A 21,495-nucleotide genomic window follows, 5' to 3' on the forward strand; every position below is an offset into this window, starting at 1 on the left:
GATACCATTATCCTGGTATCGATACTTCCTTCTTCAATCAATTTCCTGTAAGAACCGCTTCTCTATGTATATAGCGCAGTCCTTTTCTCTCTTACTAAGCACCCTTGGCCCCTCTCTAAGTTTATGCCTCAATATGTGATTGAATGGCACACTTTAAGCACCCGTTACTATCTGACCTGCTGCTGCATCCTGCCTGCCAGGCAGAAGAGAGGGACCAATCTATGTGACCACCCCTCCCAGAAAGTAAAAACACGGGAAAAATTGTAAGCGCAGGAAACTGTGGAGGTTTTTTTTCAACGACAGAAAAGTACAATGCCAGGTGTGATTTGTGTGGTAAAGTGGCCTGCTATTGTGACACCAAGAATTTACATAAACACCTGTAAAAAGCAGACCCTGCAGAGAGCAACGAGCTGCAGCTAAAATGAACTACAAAATAAACATGTTACTGTTTCTGAACAAAAAACTGTAAACAGAGCCAGTAAGAGACACTTAATTCTTTATTTGCGTTGGACTCAAATAAACTCATCTTTTTGGGAGTTTCGGTTGGCTTTTGGACTGTATTTGAAACGGGCCTAGTCTTACTTTCACCATTTTCATGCCACACTAATGAAAAATGATGGGGAGAAGCATGAAATTAACACTTAACCCCCCTGTCCCCTGCTCTCTCCAATTCCTTCTTCCTAATGTGTTGTGAACAGTGTTACTAAATGTATGATAAAAGCAGATAGATACGGTGGAAGAAGAATTATAAAGGCTCTTTGCACTCAGTTATAATTATATATATATATATATATATATATATATATATATATATATATATATTCTGTATGTATACTATATATTTACGAAAATATTTTAAACAAAAGGTATCAATATTGTATCGGTATTGATCGACACTACCCTGTATTTACTTGTATTGGATCGCTACCAAAATTCCTGTATCGCCCACCCCTATTTACCAGATGAAGTCGGTGCAGTGGCTACAGAAGGTGGGCTGCTTGAAGAAGCGAGCCGTGAACTGGTGGTCCTTGACTTCCACGATCCTTTTGTGTTTTAGGGCCCCCTTCCTCTGGAAGACAGGCACCCGGGGTGGGGGCGACGTGGGCATAGGCAGCGGGGGGCCGGCCGACACCGGGGAGGTCAACGGCGATGGGGGCACGGGGGCTGACATGGGGCCTGCGAAGGGGAGGAGAGATGGATAGAGAGACCTTGAATGTGGGACGAGGTGAGAGTACAAGGAGGGCAAAGAAGACCGATCCGGCCATATGTAGAAATTAATGTATACCATATTTGTTTGTACATGGCGCATTTTTTTTACCTAGACAATAAGTTTGGGTTTGTGTTATACACAAAGTGTTATGGTGGTATATTACCATATTTGCACAATAATCAATCAGTCGAAAATTTCGCTGACCACAATCGCAAAACATCAGTGGCAGGCCATGCATTTTACACCTAAGCCTTCAGTAGTTCTACGTTTGAATTAATCCAACCCTCAATAACTTTTTTGTAGCTATCAAAATTTACTGCAGCAGCAGTTTTGATACATAAAAGAGCGTCAATAATCACCTCATGAAATTGCTATTTTATTTAGGCATATAGCCACATTTTAATCACCAAAAATGTTTTTTATTGGTGCACAAAATCCATCCTCCCTTCTTTCCTCAAGAAGATTACAATTACTCTGCGTACAGATTATCCGTGCATCTCAGTTACATCAAGAAGTTATTTTCTATCGCCATCAAAGCTAATGCTGAATATCCAGCTTATCATGCCGTATTTCTGGATGCGTTTTTTTTCTTTGAGGGAGAAAAGATGTCTGTTCGACAGAACAGTGGGCTCAGAGATTTTTTTCTTTGCATCATTGTGGTGATACTTCCATTACTGCCCCCTAGCCAACCATTGTTTGTGAAACTGGTGACGTTTCCCTAGGCTTCCTAGAGGGCCATGGCGTTGCCAACTTGTTGCCAAAAATATATGAATCAATTGCATTCATGTCATATAATTAGGTATCACGTGATCTGTCTATGTGTTCATTTATTTATATGGCATACGTTTCTAGGTATTTATTTATTTGTACATTTATTTCTACATTTGACAGGATTGATCCTCAAGAAGAGAGTCAAACACAAAGATGAAGGCGATGGAGATAAAACCAGATTATGGTGAGATCCAGCAAAAGATAATTATCAAGTTATAACCCTGACTTTGTGGTTTACACCACATTTGCGGCGGAAGCTATTAGAGGCAGAGCAGAAACCGCACGTCATCAAACCGTTTGTGAGATTTAGTAGAGGTGGAAGCGAGTACAGTATTGTTACCCGAGCGTGAAATCATTATTACATAAGTACTTTATTTCCGTTTTGACCTCACGCTGTCCTCCTCCGAGGCCTGAAAATATTTATTTGTCGAGGTGCGGCAAATTTATTCCCAGGAAAGAAACAAGGTCATATATATATATATATATATATATATATATATATATATATATATATATATATATATATATATATATATATATATATATATATAGATATATATATAGATATATATAGATACATATAGATATATAAAACAGATATTTATATTTGTGTGGCAAAAATGGTCTTTCCACTGTTGTTTCTTTTATAATGAGTGAATCAGCATAGACATATTACATTTTATGTTAGGTATAGTAATTGTGATTTGTTTGTCTTTATTATAATAATTACATTATGCCCTATTACTCTGTAAATAAGAGAATGTTTCACTGGCAAATAATTTCGCTCATCACTTCAAAATATTGTTGTTCTTGGTTTGAAGTAATTCAAAAAATATTTTGATAAAATAAATCAAATTTTTAACTCAAGTATTTACTCTCTCTCTCTCTCATCTCCAATGTTTGTGGATGTTAAATAACTTCTTTTTTTTACTATCGTACACTTTAAGCATTTTTGTAGCAATTAAAAATACTATTATTACCTGAAGAAAAATTAAAAATAAAATTCCTTAAAATGAATAGAACATGCTTTATTTTTTTTAAGAATTGGAAACACATCTAATCATTTTGAAGATTTTAAGTAGTTTTCCTTTCGTACTTTATTTTAAGCATTATTGTATTCATAAAAAGAATGAGGAAAAAATATTTAAAAAAGAATAAAAAAAAAGAATAACATTAAAATAAATAACATTAAAATCAAGTTTTTTTTTTTTTTACAAATCGGTGTAGCTAATGAGTTGAGATGAAAAACACATGAAATCATTTTACAAATTTTGAATAGCTTTTTCTTTCAACCGCATTTTAAAGTGACAGTGTGTAATATTTCTTTGAAAAATTTTAAATCGAGAATTTTGTATTTTTTTTTTGCATAGCGGAATCCCTATCTAGAAGTCGCCACCATGTTTGTCTGACATCTTGCTTCTACACTCTCTTGGAATGTTTTTTGTTTGCATAAGACAATACAGTGCCATCAAATATAAGCAACTGGGGCTTTAAGCATTATTTTTGCAGTAAAAATACCCCCCAAGAGTAAAGTAAAAACAAATAAATAAATACATAAATAATTCTTAAAAATGATCAAAACTGGTAGGACAGATTTTTTTCAGCTACCTAAACCTCCACTTTTGTGTACTACATAACATGCTACAGATACCTAATATAGTGGTAAGAAAAGTTGCACACCATAAATCATGACAACCAAATGTACAGACCAAGATTGTGTACTAAGTTGAGTCAATGCGTATGTATGAAATAAATAATTGCCTCAAAATATCATTTTCATAGATGGCCCGTTTACATTACGCATTTGAAAAGGGAAAACAGTATTTTGTGGGATGAGAGTCTTCTTAACACCATCACTGGCCAAGTAACACCTTTCGCAGTAGGCGGTGTAGTGTGTGGGTGAGCATCTGTATTCGTGGACTTTTAAGCATCACTGAATAACCAAACTGTCGGGGACTCCTCTCCCCAAAGTTGACAAAAAGCAGAACAGCCTTCTCAGAGGCTACCTTGATAACTTGGAAAGGAAACTAAAGAAATTGCCTGACCCAAATGCGGCAAACAGTTGGTCCTGGTTGTGACTAGTGTGTCTATAATTCACCTGCAAACTTGTTACTAGATTTTAACAAGTTTATAATGTAATGCTGAATATATCGATACCTTTTCTACACATTAAAACAACAGTACAACCCTGGAATATGACATGAATCTATTCTGGTGGGGATCATTAGGTAAAATTGTCATGTGGCGGGGGATAGAAGCTTATTGCAATTCCAAACCCCTGGTATCCCAGGCAAAAAGAAATACAAATCTTATATACGGTGGGTTAAAATTAAAACTAATTTTGAAGCCTACCCTTAGAATTTTGTTGTTTTAATTGCTTACTTATTCTTAATATTTTTCCTGATCATAAATTGGTTATGGCCATTTTACTTAGCATTGGTAACAAGGCTCGTGATTTCTTTGTATTTCTTGATAATCCTTTCCACAATCATAATGTTATTGCTTGTCTATTTAGCGTCACTCCAAGTCTTAGCATCAATACTGATACAAATTAAAGTTTGTTACACGAGATTCTGAATTTAACAAAGACAGAGAAAAGCGTTGAGGAGCAATTCTTCCAACAACATTTGAGCATCCTCGTTAATCCGTAACCCAAACCAATAGCATCTTGTAGCCATCGACCAATAGAAAACAGGCATTTTAGATGTAAGAGGCAATAGTTATATGGAGATACACAGCAAAGTTTGAATTTTGGACATTTTTGGGCATGGGTAAATAATTTTTTGTCGATGTGGTATAGTGGGGAAAAAGCAAAGTAGCAAAATAAGGTGATCGTTTGCCACCTTGTATTCTAAGTCATAACGTAAAAACATTGTAAGCTTGGTTCACTGTTTACTTCAGTTTTGGCACTTTTTGCAAATCCTATAAAATTAATCGGTAAAACAGACAAGGGTTTGAATTACGATTGTACCAATACAAAAGTTCCAATCGGTATTTCAAAATAAAATGTTTATAGGAGCCTTTCTTTAATTGCCACCAATGACAACCACAATGCACCACAGACCAGCTAAAAACTTTCTCAACAAACAATCTAGCTCCATTGATAGAACCTTTGAACAAGATATAAGCTAACATAAGTCAAATGTACAAAAATGCTTTTTTTCTCTCTCCAAATAGAGAGCCATTTAAAAAGAAGGAAAAGCAAACACTTTCCCTTGTATCTGCAACAGCAACATGACAGGTTTAGGGCGAGTGAGGACATAATGAAGGAGACACAAGTTAATTTTCGCACAGCGGCAAAGCGCTCTTAAGAGACCTAGAGTCGCGGAACAATTAACACAACTGTCCTACATAGCTCTCGTCCAGTCTGCCAAAAACTCTCTTGCTTTCTCGGCATCCCTCGCATCTCCCCGCCCCTCGCCCCGGTCGCCATGTCGACTGTATCCCCCCTGTTGCCATGTCGACAACACCCTCACCACCTGCTCCAATATTAGAGCCCGCTGTCCCTCATTTCATGACTTGCCCTTATTAAAAGTCACATTTAGAACAAGAAGTTTTCCAAAGGAACAGTCTGTTAGCTTAGCTTATAGCATTGGATGTGATGGAATGACGATGTTAAAAAATGGAAGCGCAAACTAGGACAGTGCTATTTATAAGAATCACAAAAACATATCAGGAACGTACCTTGAAACGTAAGATCAGGTAGAAATGGGGAGTGTCTTTTTTCTATTCTTCGGCCCTCACTTTGCACCTGTACTCCACACAGGTGATAAAAAAATGTAAGAAGGGACAGTAGAAAAAAAAAGTACAAAGGAAATGAGCCAGCGCAAATGAAAAGAAGAAGGAAGCTTTCTCGACCCAATGCGGCGAGAGATTTTTGATTCAAGCCTTCCTGGAACCAAAGATAGAAGTTGTAAATATCCGTTAACCCGCTGGCAGGGTAAGGAGGACAAGATGGTACTCGCTTTCCAAGATTGGTCCTGTTTTCACCAAGAAGACAGAAAGATAAGAGAGAGGAAGAAACGAGAGAGAGCAACAAGAGAGGGAGAGAGAGAGAGAGGGAGAGATTCATTTCAAAATCTGGGTTACTTCTCTCAAGAGGGGCTGAGAGAGGTGAAGAAAAGGGGGGGCGGGTAAGGCAAAGGCTGACATTTTTGCCACCATGCATGATCCGGTGTTGACCCGGTGCCAAATGCCTCTTGCTCTCTTCTTGGAGTGGCAGACGGAAGAAGGAAAAGAAAAGCTGAAAGTGGAGGGAAGGCAGATTGAGAGAAAAGAGCAGCGATATGGACGGCTGGAGACTGTCGGAAATAACTCGAGCGTGGCCACAAGGCGGCTGGTGGGTCAACAGGCCCGTGAAATAAGCAAAAGCTGTCAAAAATTTTCAGTTCATTAAAAAAAAAAAAAGAAACTCACTTGGTTGCGGTTTCTTCAGGGAGCATGTTTCTCGCTGATACTTATTGAGACAATACGTAAAGGTCAATCCCATTGGTTCCCCTTTCTCTACCCACTTTTTCTTGTGTATGTTTCTCTTCCCCTGTTCACTCTTAGGGTTAGGGCAAAGGTTATGATTCCTCTAGGAATTGCTAACATACTTCCTGCTTACCACATCATCAAATCGAGCCGTACAAGCGTAACACACTCGACAATTGTTACTCATTAATAAGGTGCCAACTGCTTCAGAAACTTCATTTAAAATAGATGCTCATTTAATAAGTTCTCATACAGCGAAAAGTTCAGAATGTTCGGGTTTTACAACGCCATGTTAACGTCAACAGAAATCCAAAATTGTTATGTGTGAACTGATAACCATCCTATTAAGAGGGTTGAATTACTCCTGACATAACTGGATTACTTATGTTCATTTGACTTTTATGATGTCTTTTATTTATTCAGTTTTTTTTTCTTTTTTGAACTTAGATCTAGCAGTCCATAAAATATCAGCACAGTATTCCCTCGATTTTTGCGGTCAATAACAACCCTTACGAAGTGAATATCTGCCAAGATGGAACAGAATATAAATTAGATCTATAGGTTAACACAAGGAATCTGTTAACTTTTGTGGACTTTTCCCTCATCTGTGATATTTATGCCACAAATCATTGTCGACTTCTATAAAGACAAAATATCTGGGATAACTCTGGTTTATTTGCTAAGAAAGCCCCATGTGTATCGGTTTATGGGACATTTTCGTTTTATTTTCAGCACTCACGGCAAAAATTGTCGCTGTCTGTTTAGATTCGATGCAACAGTTGTATCCATCCATAAGTAGTGTAAGCCCATGCTTCTGGCAAGCCACGTACAATCACACCTCTTAAACAGAAGCCATGCAGCCATGTTTATGGTTTTAAAACTAAAATGAACTAATTCTTTCATAAATGCTTACCATATGTTCAAGCATTTAGTTGTAATTATGCATTTACGATTTTACTTACCTATGAGGTGCTCTGGATTATAAACTGCATTTTCAAATTTCAGTCAAATTTGGGGTTTTTAGTTTTGCCTTACAGTCTGTAATATGCGGTAATTTGTATATCACTAGTCATGTAGACCTTTCATGGCTCCAATCAGTGCCCAGGAAACAGCAAACAGTAGTCTGATTGGTTTGAGTGTGCTGACGCTCTTAAAGTGATGTTGAAATTCCACGAGGTACGCAAAGATTTGCAGAACTTAAAAACAGAAAAAAAATACGGTATGTGTCAAAAGTCCAACCACATTTAAAACAGTGGCCAGGAACCACCCGACGCTAATTCCGGTAGTAGACAGTGGGTCGTTTGAACCGGGCTGCACAGAAAGAAAAATAAGTTCCCTTACTTCTTGCTCATAATGCTCGGTTTTTTACCCTCACAGTAACTTTTTGAGCAATAATTGATTAGCTGAAAAAGACCACTGACCACATTTGCACAAGATCAGATGCAGCGGAAAACCAAGCCGGAATGCAGCGGGGAGACTTCTGAATCCTAAACACTACAAATGGGAATGTACAGGAGTTGACATATGAAAATACCTTATATATTATCTTATCATTACACTATTTTTACTCCCAGTACAAATTTGTTTTTGGTACAGTGAGTAAAAATAGTGCGAGGATGAGATGTAATTGAATGCCTTTTCCCATATCATCTACCCTTCTAGTGGTCTATTGATTACACAGTGAAATTAGGCTTGTCGTTATTACTATAGGTAGAATTATTGTTATTGTTTTTATAACTTAAGTTATTATTGAGCCGGGCCGCGAGAATAATAATTGACATTAAACTGGTCTGAAGTACACAAAAGTATCGGGACCACGGATTTCGAACAATAGTTTTCTTGCTTTTTCATTTAACTCGTGGACTCCTGCAACAGCTTACCCATATGGTGTTGACTCACCCCATTTTGCTTTTAGGCGAAACGCTTGGTCACGATTATTTACATTTTGAATGTGACTATGTCTCAAGCCAACCAAAAGCAGAGAAGAGGGCTGGGCAGGGGGCAGGCGTGAAAAAGGGGGCCAGAGGTCCGGATTGGAGTGGGACCGCCAAAGCCAGCGAAGAGGCCAAAGGTCTAATTAATGGAAATGTAGGTTATTAGTCTCCTGATGAGGACGCGGGCAGAGAATTAATTAACAATTATAATTAGCAAGATTGTTAGAGAGCAAAACGGTGTCAGCAAGCCGGATAAAAAAGCACCAGCGCAAAGTCATCAGTATGCCGGTCGGCGATGTCTGCCAATGATTGATGTCATTTCAACGTTAATCATGCGGAACCGGCAGCTGATTGGACCTGATAGAAGCTTTGCGTTTGCAAAAAAACAGATATACTTTTGCACACTGACTTCATTTTGCAGCTGGCTAGGCTCAGATTTTTCATTTGTATTCTCTTGGCTGAATGCTCTCTGTCTGCCGTCACAAATAAGTGAGTAATGCGTCCTTGCATACTGGCGCAGTGAGGCTTGTGAGTCAAGAGGTGAACTGTGGACCAGTGGCTTTGTTCAAACGGTCTAGGAAGGAGAATTATTTTCTTTTTTTTTCAATTATTTTGAGCAACTTCAAAATTTGATGCAGTATCTAAAATACAGTAATCCCCTTACATATTGCTGTTTGGCTATTTTCGCTGATTTTCATTGTGCATTGTGTTCTGCATTCTGATCGGCCAAACAGTCTCCCCAATCCTTCTCTGCCCATCCGTCAATAATGTTGCCATACGTAAAACAGCTTTACGAACTTTTGCACAACTCATTTTCAATTTAAAGTTACTCTAAAAGCAATGATGTCAACAAAACTCTCCGCACCGACAAAATCATCAGTGACCAGCACCCAAAACACCAACAAAATTGGACTTCTCTATATGCTAAACTTGTTCTAGTGCTGCTTGAGGCTGTTTGGTGCTCCGTAGTTTAAAAATATCATTTTCGAAGACAGTCCTGTGCTTGAAAAAGCAGCAGACATGTTTTCTGTCTAAATTATTTTTTGATTCCTAGGTTAAATTTTCTTTCTTTTATTTTTCAGTAAAGTAATAAAACATATTTATGATTTCTTTCTAATGATTCGTTATAGATTTGTTTGTAGTAAAAAATGATATGTATAATTTTTATTTGATTTATGTTTTCCTCAAGATAATTGTTGAAAGTGCAGATTTTTGTAGTGCTAGAACATGTATTTAACACCATCTTGATTTTAATTTTTGTATCCATCTCTTTCAGATGACTAAACTCAGAACACAACTTAATGGAATGGAAAATGTGTCTGATGTATTCCTTTGATTTTTGCGGGCACTCCGGCAATTAGCCGCATCCATTATAACCTAACAAGCGCTCCTCTACCGTCCGGCCGCTACCTGGGTGTCGCCTTCGATGAAATTAAGCAAAATTGAGTTACCTCTCTGCGGAATGGAGGGCAAAGCGGCACTCCAGGTAATCATATCTTCCCGGAAAACATGTCGCCTCCAAGAAAGCTCTTTGCTTGTATGGTTTGCCCGTCGGGACGTGCCTGGATTGGCTTCCTCACAAACGAAGCCTCATCTGTTGCGCTTTCTGCCAGAAAAGAAAAAAGGAAAGACAACTTCCGTGACGGTCAGACGAGACATTTGGCAGGCGGCGCGGAAACTGTCAACACAAGCAACTAACTAAGTGTGAACAAACACAAGGCATTTAATCAGTTCGTTGTTGATCATGCAGTAACAAAAATCTTACAGGGACGAGGACATGATTACATAGGTAATTCCCGAAAGGGCAAAGGAGAATTATGTGCCATGAGAAATATTATTAATAGAATCTAAAATGAACGAAAACAGAACTACAATTGAAAGAGCATTTCTGTAAATTAAACACGATTAAATTGAGCATATTTTGTGTCCCAAACCCCTTCAATAGGGTCGCGGGGGTGCTGAAGCCCATCCCAGCTATCTTCGGGCAGGGGGCAGGGGACACCCTCAACTGGTTGCCAGCCAGTTGCAGGGTACATAGAGACCCACAACCTGCTCACTCACTCACACCTAGGGACAATTTGGACCAGCCATCAACCTACCATGCATGTTTTTGGAATGTGGGAGGAAACCGGAGTGCCCGGGGCAAACCAACGCATGCACGGGGAGAACATGCAAATTCCGCACAAGGAAGGTCGCGGTGGCTGGAATTGACCTCTGCACAATGGGGCGGCACGCTAACCATCCGGCCGCCATGCTGCCCAATATAAACATTAAAATTGTATATAAAAAAGTGACTATTTTGTGACAAAATAGTATATGGTACCTGTGAATACTACTTATATGTAATATACATATGATCAGAAAATCCTTTTTTTATCCGCATATTTGTTTTCATTCTCCCTGCTTACAATGAATGATCTGGTTTCATCTTTGAGTAATTAGTTATTTTGGCCATAATTGCACACATTATTAATAGCTTGCCGTTTTTAGTTATTAAACGCTTGCAATGAAGAATGCTGATTATTTTTTAAACACTTACAAAGAGGAATGCTTTTAGAACCAGGGTTGGTTTTTTTATTCTTTGATTCTTTAAAAGGGGAAATTATGAGCCATTCATTTAATCAATGTTTACTCAGATATTTGTTTCTATTCTGCTTGCATTCGGTGAAGTTTGATTCTAGTTGAGAACCTGCAAATAATTGCTTAAAATGGCAGACTTGCAGTTGTTTGTTGTTAAAAGTTGCCATGCTATTTACTAGTTATTAAAGGCTTGCAAATCTTTTTTTCGTTGTTAAACACTTGCAACGAAGAGTGCTTATTATTGCTTCCATTTTTAGTTACCAAACGCTTGATTTTTTAAAAAGGATTTTTGGTTATTTAAAGCTTACAATGAATAATACTTATAGTAACTGGGTTAATTTATTTCTTTGATTCTATCATTACAAACAGGGGTGCTGTTAAGAAAATCGTCTGATATTTATTTGAACATTTGTTCTTATTCTGCTTGTTTACAATGGAGAATGTGGTTCTATTTGAGTATTGAGCACCTGCAAATAAGATTGCTAAGGATGCCAGTTAGGGTTATTTTGACTACTATTACGCACTGTTGTTCAAGATTTTGACCATCATTGAAAGCTTGTGTACTTGTTGCATCATACATACATTATAAACACATACACATTTAAGGAAAAAACAAGTTTGATTTACCTTTGGTGCAACGTGACTTGAGCTGGTCGAGTGGGGTGGCAGGTGAATGCAGATGGGAGAGGTGCTGGTGGATTAAAATTAAAACTGATTTTAAAACGTCCACTTAGTAGGATTGTTCTGCCCTTGGAAAATGTTTAATCGCCTTCTTATTTTTAATAATAATCCCAATCATCGATTGGTCATGGTCTTGCAATTTACTAACAATAGCGATTCCCGTGCCTTCTTTGCATTTTTCGATTATTCAAATTTGTAGCACGATATTCTGAACTGAACGAAGAGCGAGAAAGGGAATATTGCAGTTCAGCCAATAGCATATCAGCATCTACATTAAATTGTGACCTATACGAATAGCAGAGCAGCCTCTTTTGTGACATCGACCAAGAGCAGACAGGCATCTTAATGACTCGTTTTTGGGAAAATACGGTAAAAGGGGTAGAAAAACATATTCCACATGGTAATGTGAAAACATCGTAAGGTAGGAACGCCGTCATCTGGTGTCTACTGTTTCTTGATTAATAATCCAAGCACAAGCACCCAGAAATATACACCCAAAGACAATTTACATAACAAACTTATACTTTACCATATTGAACTAGATGAACACTTGTTTTCGGTAGCATGTTTAATAAGATTTAGGTCACTTCCAAAAAAGCCTGATAAAAAAAACGCCCAATCTAAAAAGATTTTGGGTCTGCAATGCTAATAGCACGTTAAACCCTCAGATATGCATGACAGGCGGAGGATTTTGCGGACGAAATGCGCCCGAGGGAACGTGGGAAGGCCGGCAGGTTCGAGTTAAGACCGCCGATCGGCTAATGAGGCGACAGGAGAACAAGGCAAAGACGGGGGATATCTTCTTCTCGGTTCCTCTGTTCTCCGATCAAGTCCCTCCGGTGCAGGTGGCATTAAGCAGCCGCGCCATCGACTTGCTGTCAGCTCACAGCGCATTACATTGAATTTCATTAATTTCCCGGCAAGCAGCACTAACCAACTGCTAATTGTGAGCTTGGCGTTGACCTTAACCTTCAACGGAGTCCCTCGATCGGAAAGATTTTCTCCTACCGGGTTTTGTGCAGCTGCTCAGGGAGGATGGTGGGCCGTGGAAAGACATTTTGGATGGTAATTTAGATGACTCGGCATTGTTTTATGCACGTGAACGCAAGGAAACAAGCATGTCGCTTTGGATTGATTGACGCCTTTTTTTCTAAAAGATACTTCTTGGCTAGGCGTGCAGCCTGCTTCTCATTTTAGGAATAGAAAACGCACCTAGCGAAAACAGGCTGAAAAGACGTTGATAAGAGTTTGGAAATACATTGTTTAAAGAGCCCTTATGCATTTATTCCACTATGGTTATCTGCTTTTATCTAAATTTTAACTAAGGCGTTCGGTGCAGAACACATTAAGAAGCAGGCGTGGGGACATGAGGGGGTATTTTTTTTTGTGTGTGTGTGTGTGTGGGGGGTCTATTTTGCAAATAATTCATGTGAAAAATTGACCACACTAATTTAACCACCATAGATGTACCATTATGCCTGAATAATTTTAGGTATAAACATGTTAGCCACCTACAGCTAACTCGGCTAATTCGAGCAAAACATTTTCAATACAAACTTGATTCTCCCCCCCAAAAAAAAACAACCCAAAAAACATTTCGACATCTACTTTTAGGATTAATTCTCATTGAACCAGACCAAATATATCCCAAAATATGTTCGCTACTGTGCGGGAAATAGCATAATTTTTGTCTTTTAAACTAGTTACAGCTTACACAGCTAAGGGCCCGGTCACACAGCCGTTTGCAGCTGAATCACAGCCAGTAATTTCTGCCTGTGAGGCGGACGCTATTGGACGCTTTGAGCTCGCCATACAGACGAGATACAGCAGTGCTTAACTCGCGGTTGGAAATTCACGCGCGGGTGGCAGCGCGAAAAAGTTTTGCGCTGCTCAATACTTTAGAGCACGGGTACACAGCCTTTCACGGGCGTATCGAGGCTGAATCACGGCCGGAAATTTCTGACCGTGAAGCAGACACTGTTGGGCGCTGTTGGACGCTTTGAGACCGCCATATAGACGAGATACAGCAGTGCTTTACTCGCGGTCGGAAATTCACACACGGTTGGCCGCGCGAAAAAGTTTTGAGCTGCTCAAAACTTTGAGCACGTGTTAACCGCGGGCGGCACACGAGGTAAGGACGAGGTAATGACGCGGAACGACGTGCTCTGGCCGCAGCCAGGGCGTGGTTACACATGGGTAGGACGGGAAATTTCAGCGGGTAATCGTGGGTGGAGCATGGTAATAGCATGTTCTGCGCCTGTATCGCGGTGTTATTACGTGAAATTAGCGTGTTACGCGTGTGACGGTCAAACGCCTTTCTCCGCGTATATACAGCGCGATTTGCCGAGCACACATCAGTTGTGCTCGAGACTTCAAGGGGTGGACATGGATCCCCGTCACCGTAGTGACCTCGTCTTAATCCATTTTTATTTCTTGACATTTATTTTCATTTCATAACAAGATAATAAAATCAAAATGAAAAACTATTACAATAATAACATATTGGCTTCTTCGGTGCCATAGTTTGAAATCTTGATCTTCACGGGACTGTGTCTTGAGCGGTTATGATTTCTACAGCCCGGTGTTATGCCGAGAAATGCATCCCTGCCGAGATTTGCATCCCCTCGCTACTACAACCACTTTTATCTCGTTTTATCTCACTTTTATCTCATTTTTAGGGAATGTAATGGCGAACATATAACCAAAACCACTTCGTCTTGCATTTGTTGGGAATGTAATACAACTTAAACCATTCCGTTTTTGTTTTGAACGTAATCGAACGGTAATGCACACCGTATATAAAATCCCCCCCCTCGCGTGAACACGCATTCTGCTGCGCTTCCAACAAAAGCGATCGTATTCTATATAAAACGCTTATTAAAACAATAAAGCGAGCTAATTATAACAACTGGGAGATCCTAATCTATATAACGCGTTTATTTAAACAATAAACTGCGATCGTATTCTACAAAATGCGTTTGTTAACGTGGATGAAAAAGTCACCAACGTCAATGCACGCTTCCAACAAAAGCGATCGCAGCAGAATGCGCGTTCACGCGAGGGGGGTGGGGGGATTTTGCGTAGTAGTCGGATTTGGGCACAACACCGGCTCGGGAGCTTTTATACCCGTGGTCCACACGAGAAAATGACGCGGAAATGACGCGATGAGGAAGCGGAACAGTCGCCGGCGTCTGTTTTGCGGGCATCCCACCGATGAACAGCAGGTTGGCCAATTTTGCGCATTTTCCATCGCGGGCAACCACGGGCAAAAAAAAAACGCATAATTTTACCCGCGATACAGACGCAAACGGCTGTGTGACCGGGCCCTAATAGAACCTCAAGACAAAAACTTCTGTGTACACTGACTTCAATATAACCAGTAAGGCTCAAAGATAAAGTAATTCATTTAAAATGTTTTCTATATGTATCTTTATTACAATAAGTCTACTTTTTATTATGTACACATTTAGATAATTAGCATAGTTTAGGTATATATTTTATTCATATTGTTGGTATCTTAAAAAGCCCGAGAACATATTAAAGTAAATACCATGACCTCCAATGGGAAAAACTGTTTCAGTACTCAGACAATTTAGTGGTAGAAAACAATCCCAGAGTTTCCGCAGTGCATTGGTTAGCATATTCAATAAACACTTGAAAGGTGTCCAGTTCCGAACCCGGTGGAAACACATGTTGGCCTGGAGCAGGCAACCACCAAACTGTCCCTGTTACAACAAACTGAGGTATCACTGTGCGAGAGTTGTGAAGCAAATGTATTTACACGAATTTGTATTTTTTGCACATTCGTTACTATATACTAATAATTATGTGTGCGTGTATATATATGTATATATATATATATATATATATATATATATATATATATATATATATATATATATATATATATATATATATATATATACAGGACTGTCTCAGAAAATTAGAATATTGTGATAAAGTTCTTTATTTTCTGTAATGCAATTAAAAAAACAAAAATGTCATACATTCTGGATTCATTACACATCAACTGAACTATTTCAAGCCTTTTATTATTTGAATATTGCTGAATTTGGCTTACAGCTTAAGAAAACTCAAAAATCCTATCTCAAAATATTAGAATATCATGAAAAAGTATACAAGTAGGCTATTCAACTAATCACCTGAATCATCTAAATAACTCGAAACACCTTGCGAGGGTTTCCTGAGCCTTAAAAACACTCAGCTTGGCTCAGTAAACTAAATCACAAGTATGGGGAAGACTGCTGATCTGACTGCTGTCCAGAGGACCATCATTGATACCCTCCATCAGGAGGGTAAGACACAAAAATAAATTTCTCAAAGAGCAGGCTGTTCACAGAGTGCAGTTTCAAAGCATATCCACAAAAAGTCTGTTGGAAGGGAAACATGTGGCCGGAAACGCTGCACAACCAAGAGAGATGACCGCAGCCTTAACAAAATTGTGAAGAAGAGCCGCTTCCAGAATTTGGGGGAGCTTCAAAGACAGTGGGCTGAAGCTGGAGTCCAGGTATCAAAAGCCACAGTTCACAGACGTGTCCGGGAAATGGGCTACAATAGCCGTATTCCCATGGTCAAGCCACTTCTGAACTCAAGACAACGGAAGAAGCGTCTGACTTGGGCTATGGAGAAGAAGCACTGGACAGTTGCAGAGTGGTCCAAAGTCCTCTTTTCAGACGAAAGCAAGTTTTGCATTTCATTTGGAAGTCAAGGCGCCAGAGTCTGGAGAAAGGCTGGAGAGGAGGAAAATCCAAGTTGCTTGAAATCCAGTGTGAAGTTCCCACAGTCAGCAATGGTTTGGGGAGCCATGTCAGCTGCTGGTGTTGGTCCACTGTGTTTCATCAAGTCCAGAGTAAATGCAACTGTGTACCAAGAGATTTTAGAGCACTACATGCTTCCATCTGCTGAAAAGCTCTATGGAGATGAGGATTTCATTTTCCAGCATGATCTGGCACTTGCCCACAGTGCCAAAACCACCAGTAACTGGTGCACTGACCATTGCATCACTGTCCTTGATTGGCCTGCTAATTCCCCAGACCTGAACACCATCGAGAATTTGCGGGGTATAGTTAAGAAGAAGATGAAAGACACCAGACCTACAAATGCAAATGAGCTGAAGGCCGCTATCGAAGCATCCTGGGCATCAATAACACCTCAGCAATGCCACAGGCTGATTGCCTCCATGCCACGCCGGATTGATGCAGTAATCCGTGCAAAAGGATTCCCAACCAAGTACTGAGTGCATCAATGGACATTTTCAAATGTTTGATTTAGTTTTGCTGTTATAAAATTATTTTTTGTACTTGGTCTGAGGAAGTATTCTAATATTTTGAGATAGGATTTTTGAGTTTTTTTCAGCTGTAAGCCAAAATCAGCAATATTCAAATAGTAAAAGGCTTGAAATAGTTCAGTTGATGTGTAATGAATCCAGAATGTATGACATTTTTGTTTTTTTAATTGCATTACAGAAAATAAAGAACTTTATCACAATATTCTAATTTTCTGAGACAGTCCTGTATATATATATATATATATATATATATATATATATATATATATATATATATATATATATATATACGTATATACATAAAGATTTTTCATCCAACTTATCTTTAATTGCTATTTTCTACAACACAAACACGTACGCAAGCCATTTAGCTGATTGGCCCATGTTTGCGGCAGAAACGAAGGAAGCGAGAGATGGTCTACGCGAGGGGAGGTGGGCGAGGTATAAAAAAAAAAGTGGCGGATGAAAGGAAGCTGGCTCGGGTGTTGTGTTTGTTATTCCCCCTCCCGACCTCGGAGATCAAGACGATGAGTTGTAGAAGCCTGCGGCACGGCTTGATGAAAGCGACAACGGCCCGGCTCGCTTTCTAAGCCCCATCGAACGGGTGTGCATTAGCATATCGCTTACCTTGCGCGTTTACCCAATACCAACGGTTAAATACAGTATGAATTTATATAATGGCAAAGATATTTTGCTCATTTTTGGGATATTATTTTCTTGTCATAACACAATGGTGTCAAACATGCAGCCTGCAGGTCTTATCAGGCCCACCAAGGGTTTTGATACCGTCACGAGAAGCACACACACATTTTATCAGAGGTGTCTAGTAACGAGTACATTTACTCCATGACATTTACTTGAGTAAGTTTTGGGAAATTTTGTACTTCTAGGAGTATTTTAAAATCCCTATACTTTTACTTTTACTTGAGTATATCTGAAGAAAAACGGTACTTTTACATTAGGCAACATTAAAGTCATTACTTCTTTACCTCCATGTAAGTACGCGTCTGTGAGTCTCCGCTAAGGCGCATGTATCCGACAGGCTCAGTCATTGTTTTACCAATCAAACGTAGCAGCCTCGTCACGTGAACTTATTCAAAAACTGCGGGGAAATTTTGTTTACGGATAAAACACCTGGGAAACTTCGCTTAGCAATACCGACTATGAAAACACACCAAAGGGGGTGAAACACCAGCTACAATAGGCAATGTTTCTTTTGTTCGAGTTCATGGGATAGCTTGTTGGTCTGCTTGCAGAGCCTGTTAAGATAAGTATTGGGGCTTTAAATGTGCTACTTGGTGCTACATGTGCTTAATTTATTGATTTCATTTATACTATTTGTATTGTATTGTTTATTAAGGCACTTGAATTTATGTTGATTATTTCAATCTACTTTTAAATTAAATGTCGTTTTTTGCTGATTGGATGGACTTTGAAGATCTGATTGTTATAAAGAAATGAATAAATACGACTGCTAGAGTTACTCAGTACTTGAGTAATTTTTTTCACCAAGTACTTTTTTGAGTATTTGGATGACTACTTTTACTTCAACTTGAGTGATATTAATTTCCCTTCGGGGATGAACAAAGTATCTATCTATCTATCTATCTATCTATATTATTCTAAAGTAACGGTGCTTTTACTTGAGTAAATTTTTTGGCTACCCAGCCCACCTCTGCATCTTATATATATTTAATATATTGATATAAAAAACATTGGTCTTGCGTATAAAAGACTTATTTTAATTTATCATCTTTACTGCAATCATGTTTACAATTAAAAAACATGCAAAAAAAAGCTTAAACAATTGTATAAATCACATGAATTTATCAGATACATTTAAATACAATGATATCAATCAAGTAATAATAAAGTCATATAATTCGATTTAGCTGATTTCAAAAACTGATATTCTTATTTTACTTATAAAAGACAGGTTTTATTTTATATACACATAACTTTCACAACATCTCTCAAATACAAACATACAAATAGGCAGACAAAACTTCTCACTCGCGCCTTTTTGAAAATATATCCGTAGTTGCATGATTTCTTTACAGCGCATTGTTGTCAGTCATGAGTGTGTGCGCATATAGAAGGATAAAAGAGAAGTTTGTGTTTTTTTTTTCCTTTTTAGGAATGTACAAAGGGTTTTTTTCTTGAGTGGTGGCTTTTAGAGTGCCTTGTTACAGCCTGCCATTGATGTATTTGATATTTTATAGCATTCTGGGCTTTATTTTATCCATGCAGGTACAGTTGCGTGTAATCCTTGAAAATGGTTGAATTTCAATGTTGTGTTTTCAAGTATTGAAAAGTGCTTGACTTTTGGGGGAAGGTCTTGTAAATGCTTGAAATTGTTGCCATGGTTTTTATAACTTGAAAAATAGAGCGCTGCTCCCTGGTGGCTTGGCTTTGACAATTCCTTTTTTCCATGTGATTAACGGCAGCCGGCGTTAGTTTGTATGGCATTGTCCAATGAAGCCCATCCTACACGTAAATAAAGCACTATGAATTTTGTAATAGGTAAAGATTAAGTGGTAAATTGTTATGGGAATACCATCTTGCTACTGAAAATACAAGCTAGTACTGTCATTTTTACTCAACATCTCTTAGGGGAGAGATAGGTCCAAAACTATTTACTCAGGTATAGTTCAGATCCAAAAATAGATTGGTGATTTACTCATGATCTAAACATTTGAAATTAAAACATTAAAATGTGAAAAGATTACAAATTGCATATGTAAATAGCATATACTTGTGGCTCTGCAAAATACCTGATTCACACCAGATTTCTTCTTTTTATGGTCCTGGTGAAATTTGGTTTAACAGTCCTTATAAAGTGCCTGAATTTGTCCATTAAAAAGCCTATGAACCCTGTATATGAGACATATTAATTTATTAAAGTGTGGCGGGGACATGAAGTGTAAAAAAATAAAATAAAACATGTTTAAAATTTTAGCCTTGGGAGGAAAAAGGTAACGCTGACCTCACGCCGATGTTTGTCGACACGGCGATCTAAATGTCTGTTAGTGAATCTTATTAGAGCGTGAAGTCATTAGTGGGCGTACAGTGGCAGGCATCACAATGCAATTAGCCCATCACGGTGACAAAACACGTGTAATTAGCTGATCACAGAAGCGCAAGATTGGGGGCGGTGGGTTGCACAATAGCCCCGCAATTAAAAAGTCAAGAAAGGTGGGGGGGGGGGGGGGGTGGCTGGGCGTTTTGAGGCGCTTGTCTCCGCTTGAAAAAGAAATAGAGGAATTGCCATTTTTGGGTAGAGGTGGACAGCTATATGGATTGGCGGGCCAGATTGGGTTAAAAAATTTGGCCAAGGGGCCAAATCTAGAGACCTATACAATTTTTCCATTTATAAATTATTATACATGCAGACATCTACGTGTTATGTTTCTTTATGATTGTTTTAAAACAAATTAGTTTCATCAAAAAAGTAAAATAATATATTATCTTCCTATTTTAAGCACTTCCTTTGAGATTTAGTTTTTTATTTGTAGTATTACTGCAGTTGTGTTTTTACAAGGTTTCTACAGGCAAGTTATATTCATGACATTTAAAGACGTTTTAATGCCTTTTGAAATCAAATTTGAAACCAAGTCAACACAAAAAAATTCAGAATTTCTTGCACACATTACATTGTCCCTGGTACACATGACCTAGCACAGCTTTTAGCCATGGCGAAAAAGGTTCATCTGACCAAAATTGATATGTGTATTGTGGGTAGACCTGACACTGTCTAAAGTCCGGCCCCTGGGCCAGTTACGGCCCGTGCTAAAAAATTTACTGCCCTGCGGCCTCTGTCATAATATTAGTAATGTGTTGCCCACCAGTAATCTTGAAAGCAGTATAAAATAAATTTGTACCCCCATAAAAGTAAAAAAAAAAATCACCATTTCACCAGATGATGGCCACCTTGCCCTTGGCTTTCTGTGAGAATTTTAGCCCACGCTAATTTCGACATGGCAGCTGGAAAAAAAAAAACGAAAGCTGACTGCGAGAGCCGCTGTTTCCCGAACAAGTGGAAGTCAGGGGGTATTTTGTCACTGAAATACGAAACAACCGAGTCTGCCTAATATGCGAAGAGACTGTAGCTGTTTTCAAAGAATATTATATCAAGAGGGACTGTCGGTTGAAACATGCTGACTACAAAAACCTAACTGGAAACGAACGCTGTGAAGGGGAAAGCAACTGGAAGCTGTTTTAACGGCACAGAGGCGCATTTTCATGGGACCCTGAGAGTCAAATGAAAATGTTACAAAGGCAAGCTACAAGGTTTACAAGTATTTCCGCTACATTGTTGTCGTATTTCCATTGTAGATTTCTTGTAGTATATCTATAGAATTTTTATGTAGTATTACAGAAGTTGTATTTTTGTTGAATTTCTGTCATACTATTTCTGTAGTAGTATTTTCTATTATAGTATTACTTTAGTGGTGTTATCGTAGCATTTCTGAAGCAGTATTTTTGGAGTGGTCGTTTGGTTGGTTCGATTCCTTAACCACACTTATGGGGCATCATTT

At 38.6% G+C, this 21,495-nt stretch overlaps 1 protein-coding gene across 3 annotated transcripts in view; it reads right to left on the reverse strand.

Annotated features, from left to right (window-relative positions):
* The window catches only part of prkcg (protein kinase C, gamma), an 82,865-nt gene that overhangs the window by 44,394 nt on the left and 16,976 nt on the right, over positions 1 to 21,495 (reverse strand). Inside the window, exons 2-5 of one of the 3 annotated variants that reach the window (XM_088326933.1) lie at positions 11,596 to 11,659; positions 9,840 to 9,994; positions 5,666 to 5,732; positions 960 to 1,176 (exon numbers count right to left, since the gene is read on the reverse strand). In XM_088326933.1, coding sequence (XP_088183059.1) covers positions 960 to 1,171 — 212 coding nt within the window. In that variant the 5' untranslated portion in view covers positions 1,172 to 1,176; positions 5,666 to 5,732; positions 9,840 to 9,994; positions 11,596 to 11,659. Of the gene's footprint in view, positions 1 to 959; positions 1,177 to 5,665; positions 6,003 to 9,839; positions 9,995 to 11,595; positions 11,660 to 21,495 lie in introns of those variants that run through there. The other 2 variants (XM_088326930.1, XM_088326932.1) reach the window with 2 other exon arrangements.

The sequence above is a fragment of the Urocampus carinirostris genome, chromosome 2 (genome assembly GCF_059441175.1).
Source record: "Urocampus carinirostris isolate Australia breed hairy pipefish chromosome 2, RoL_Ucar_1.0, whole genome shotgun sequence".
Classification (NCBI taxonomy): Eukaryota; Metazoa; Chordata; class Actinopteri; order Syngnathiformes; family Syngnathidae; genus Urocampus; species Urocampus carinirostris.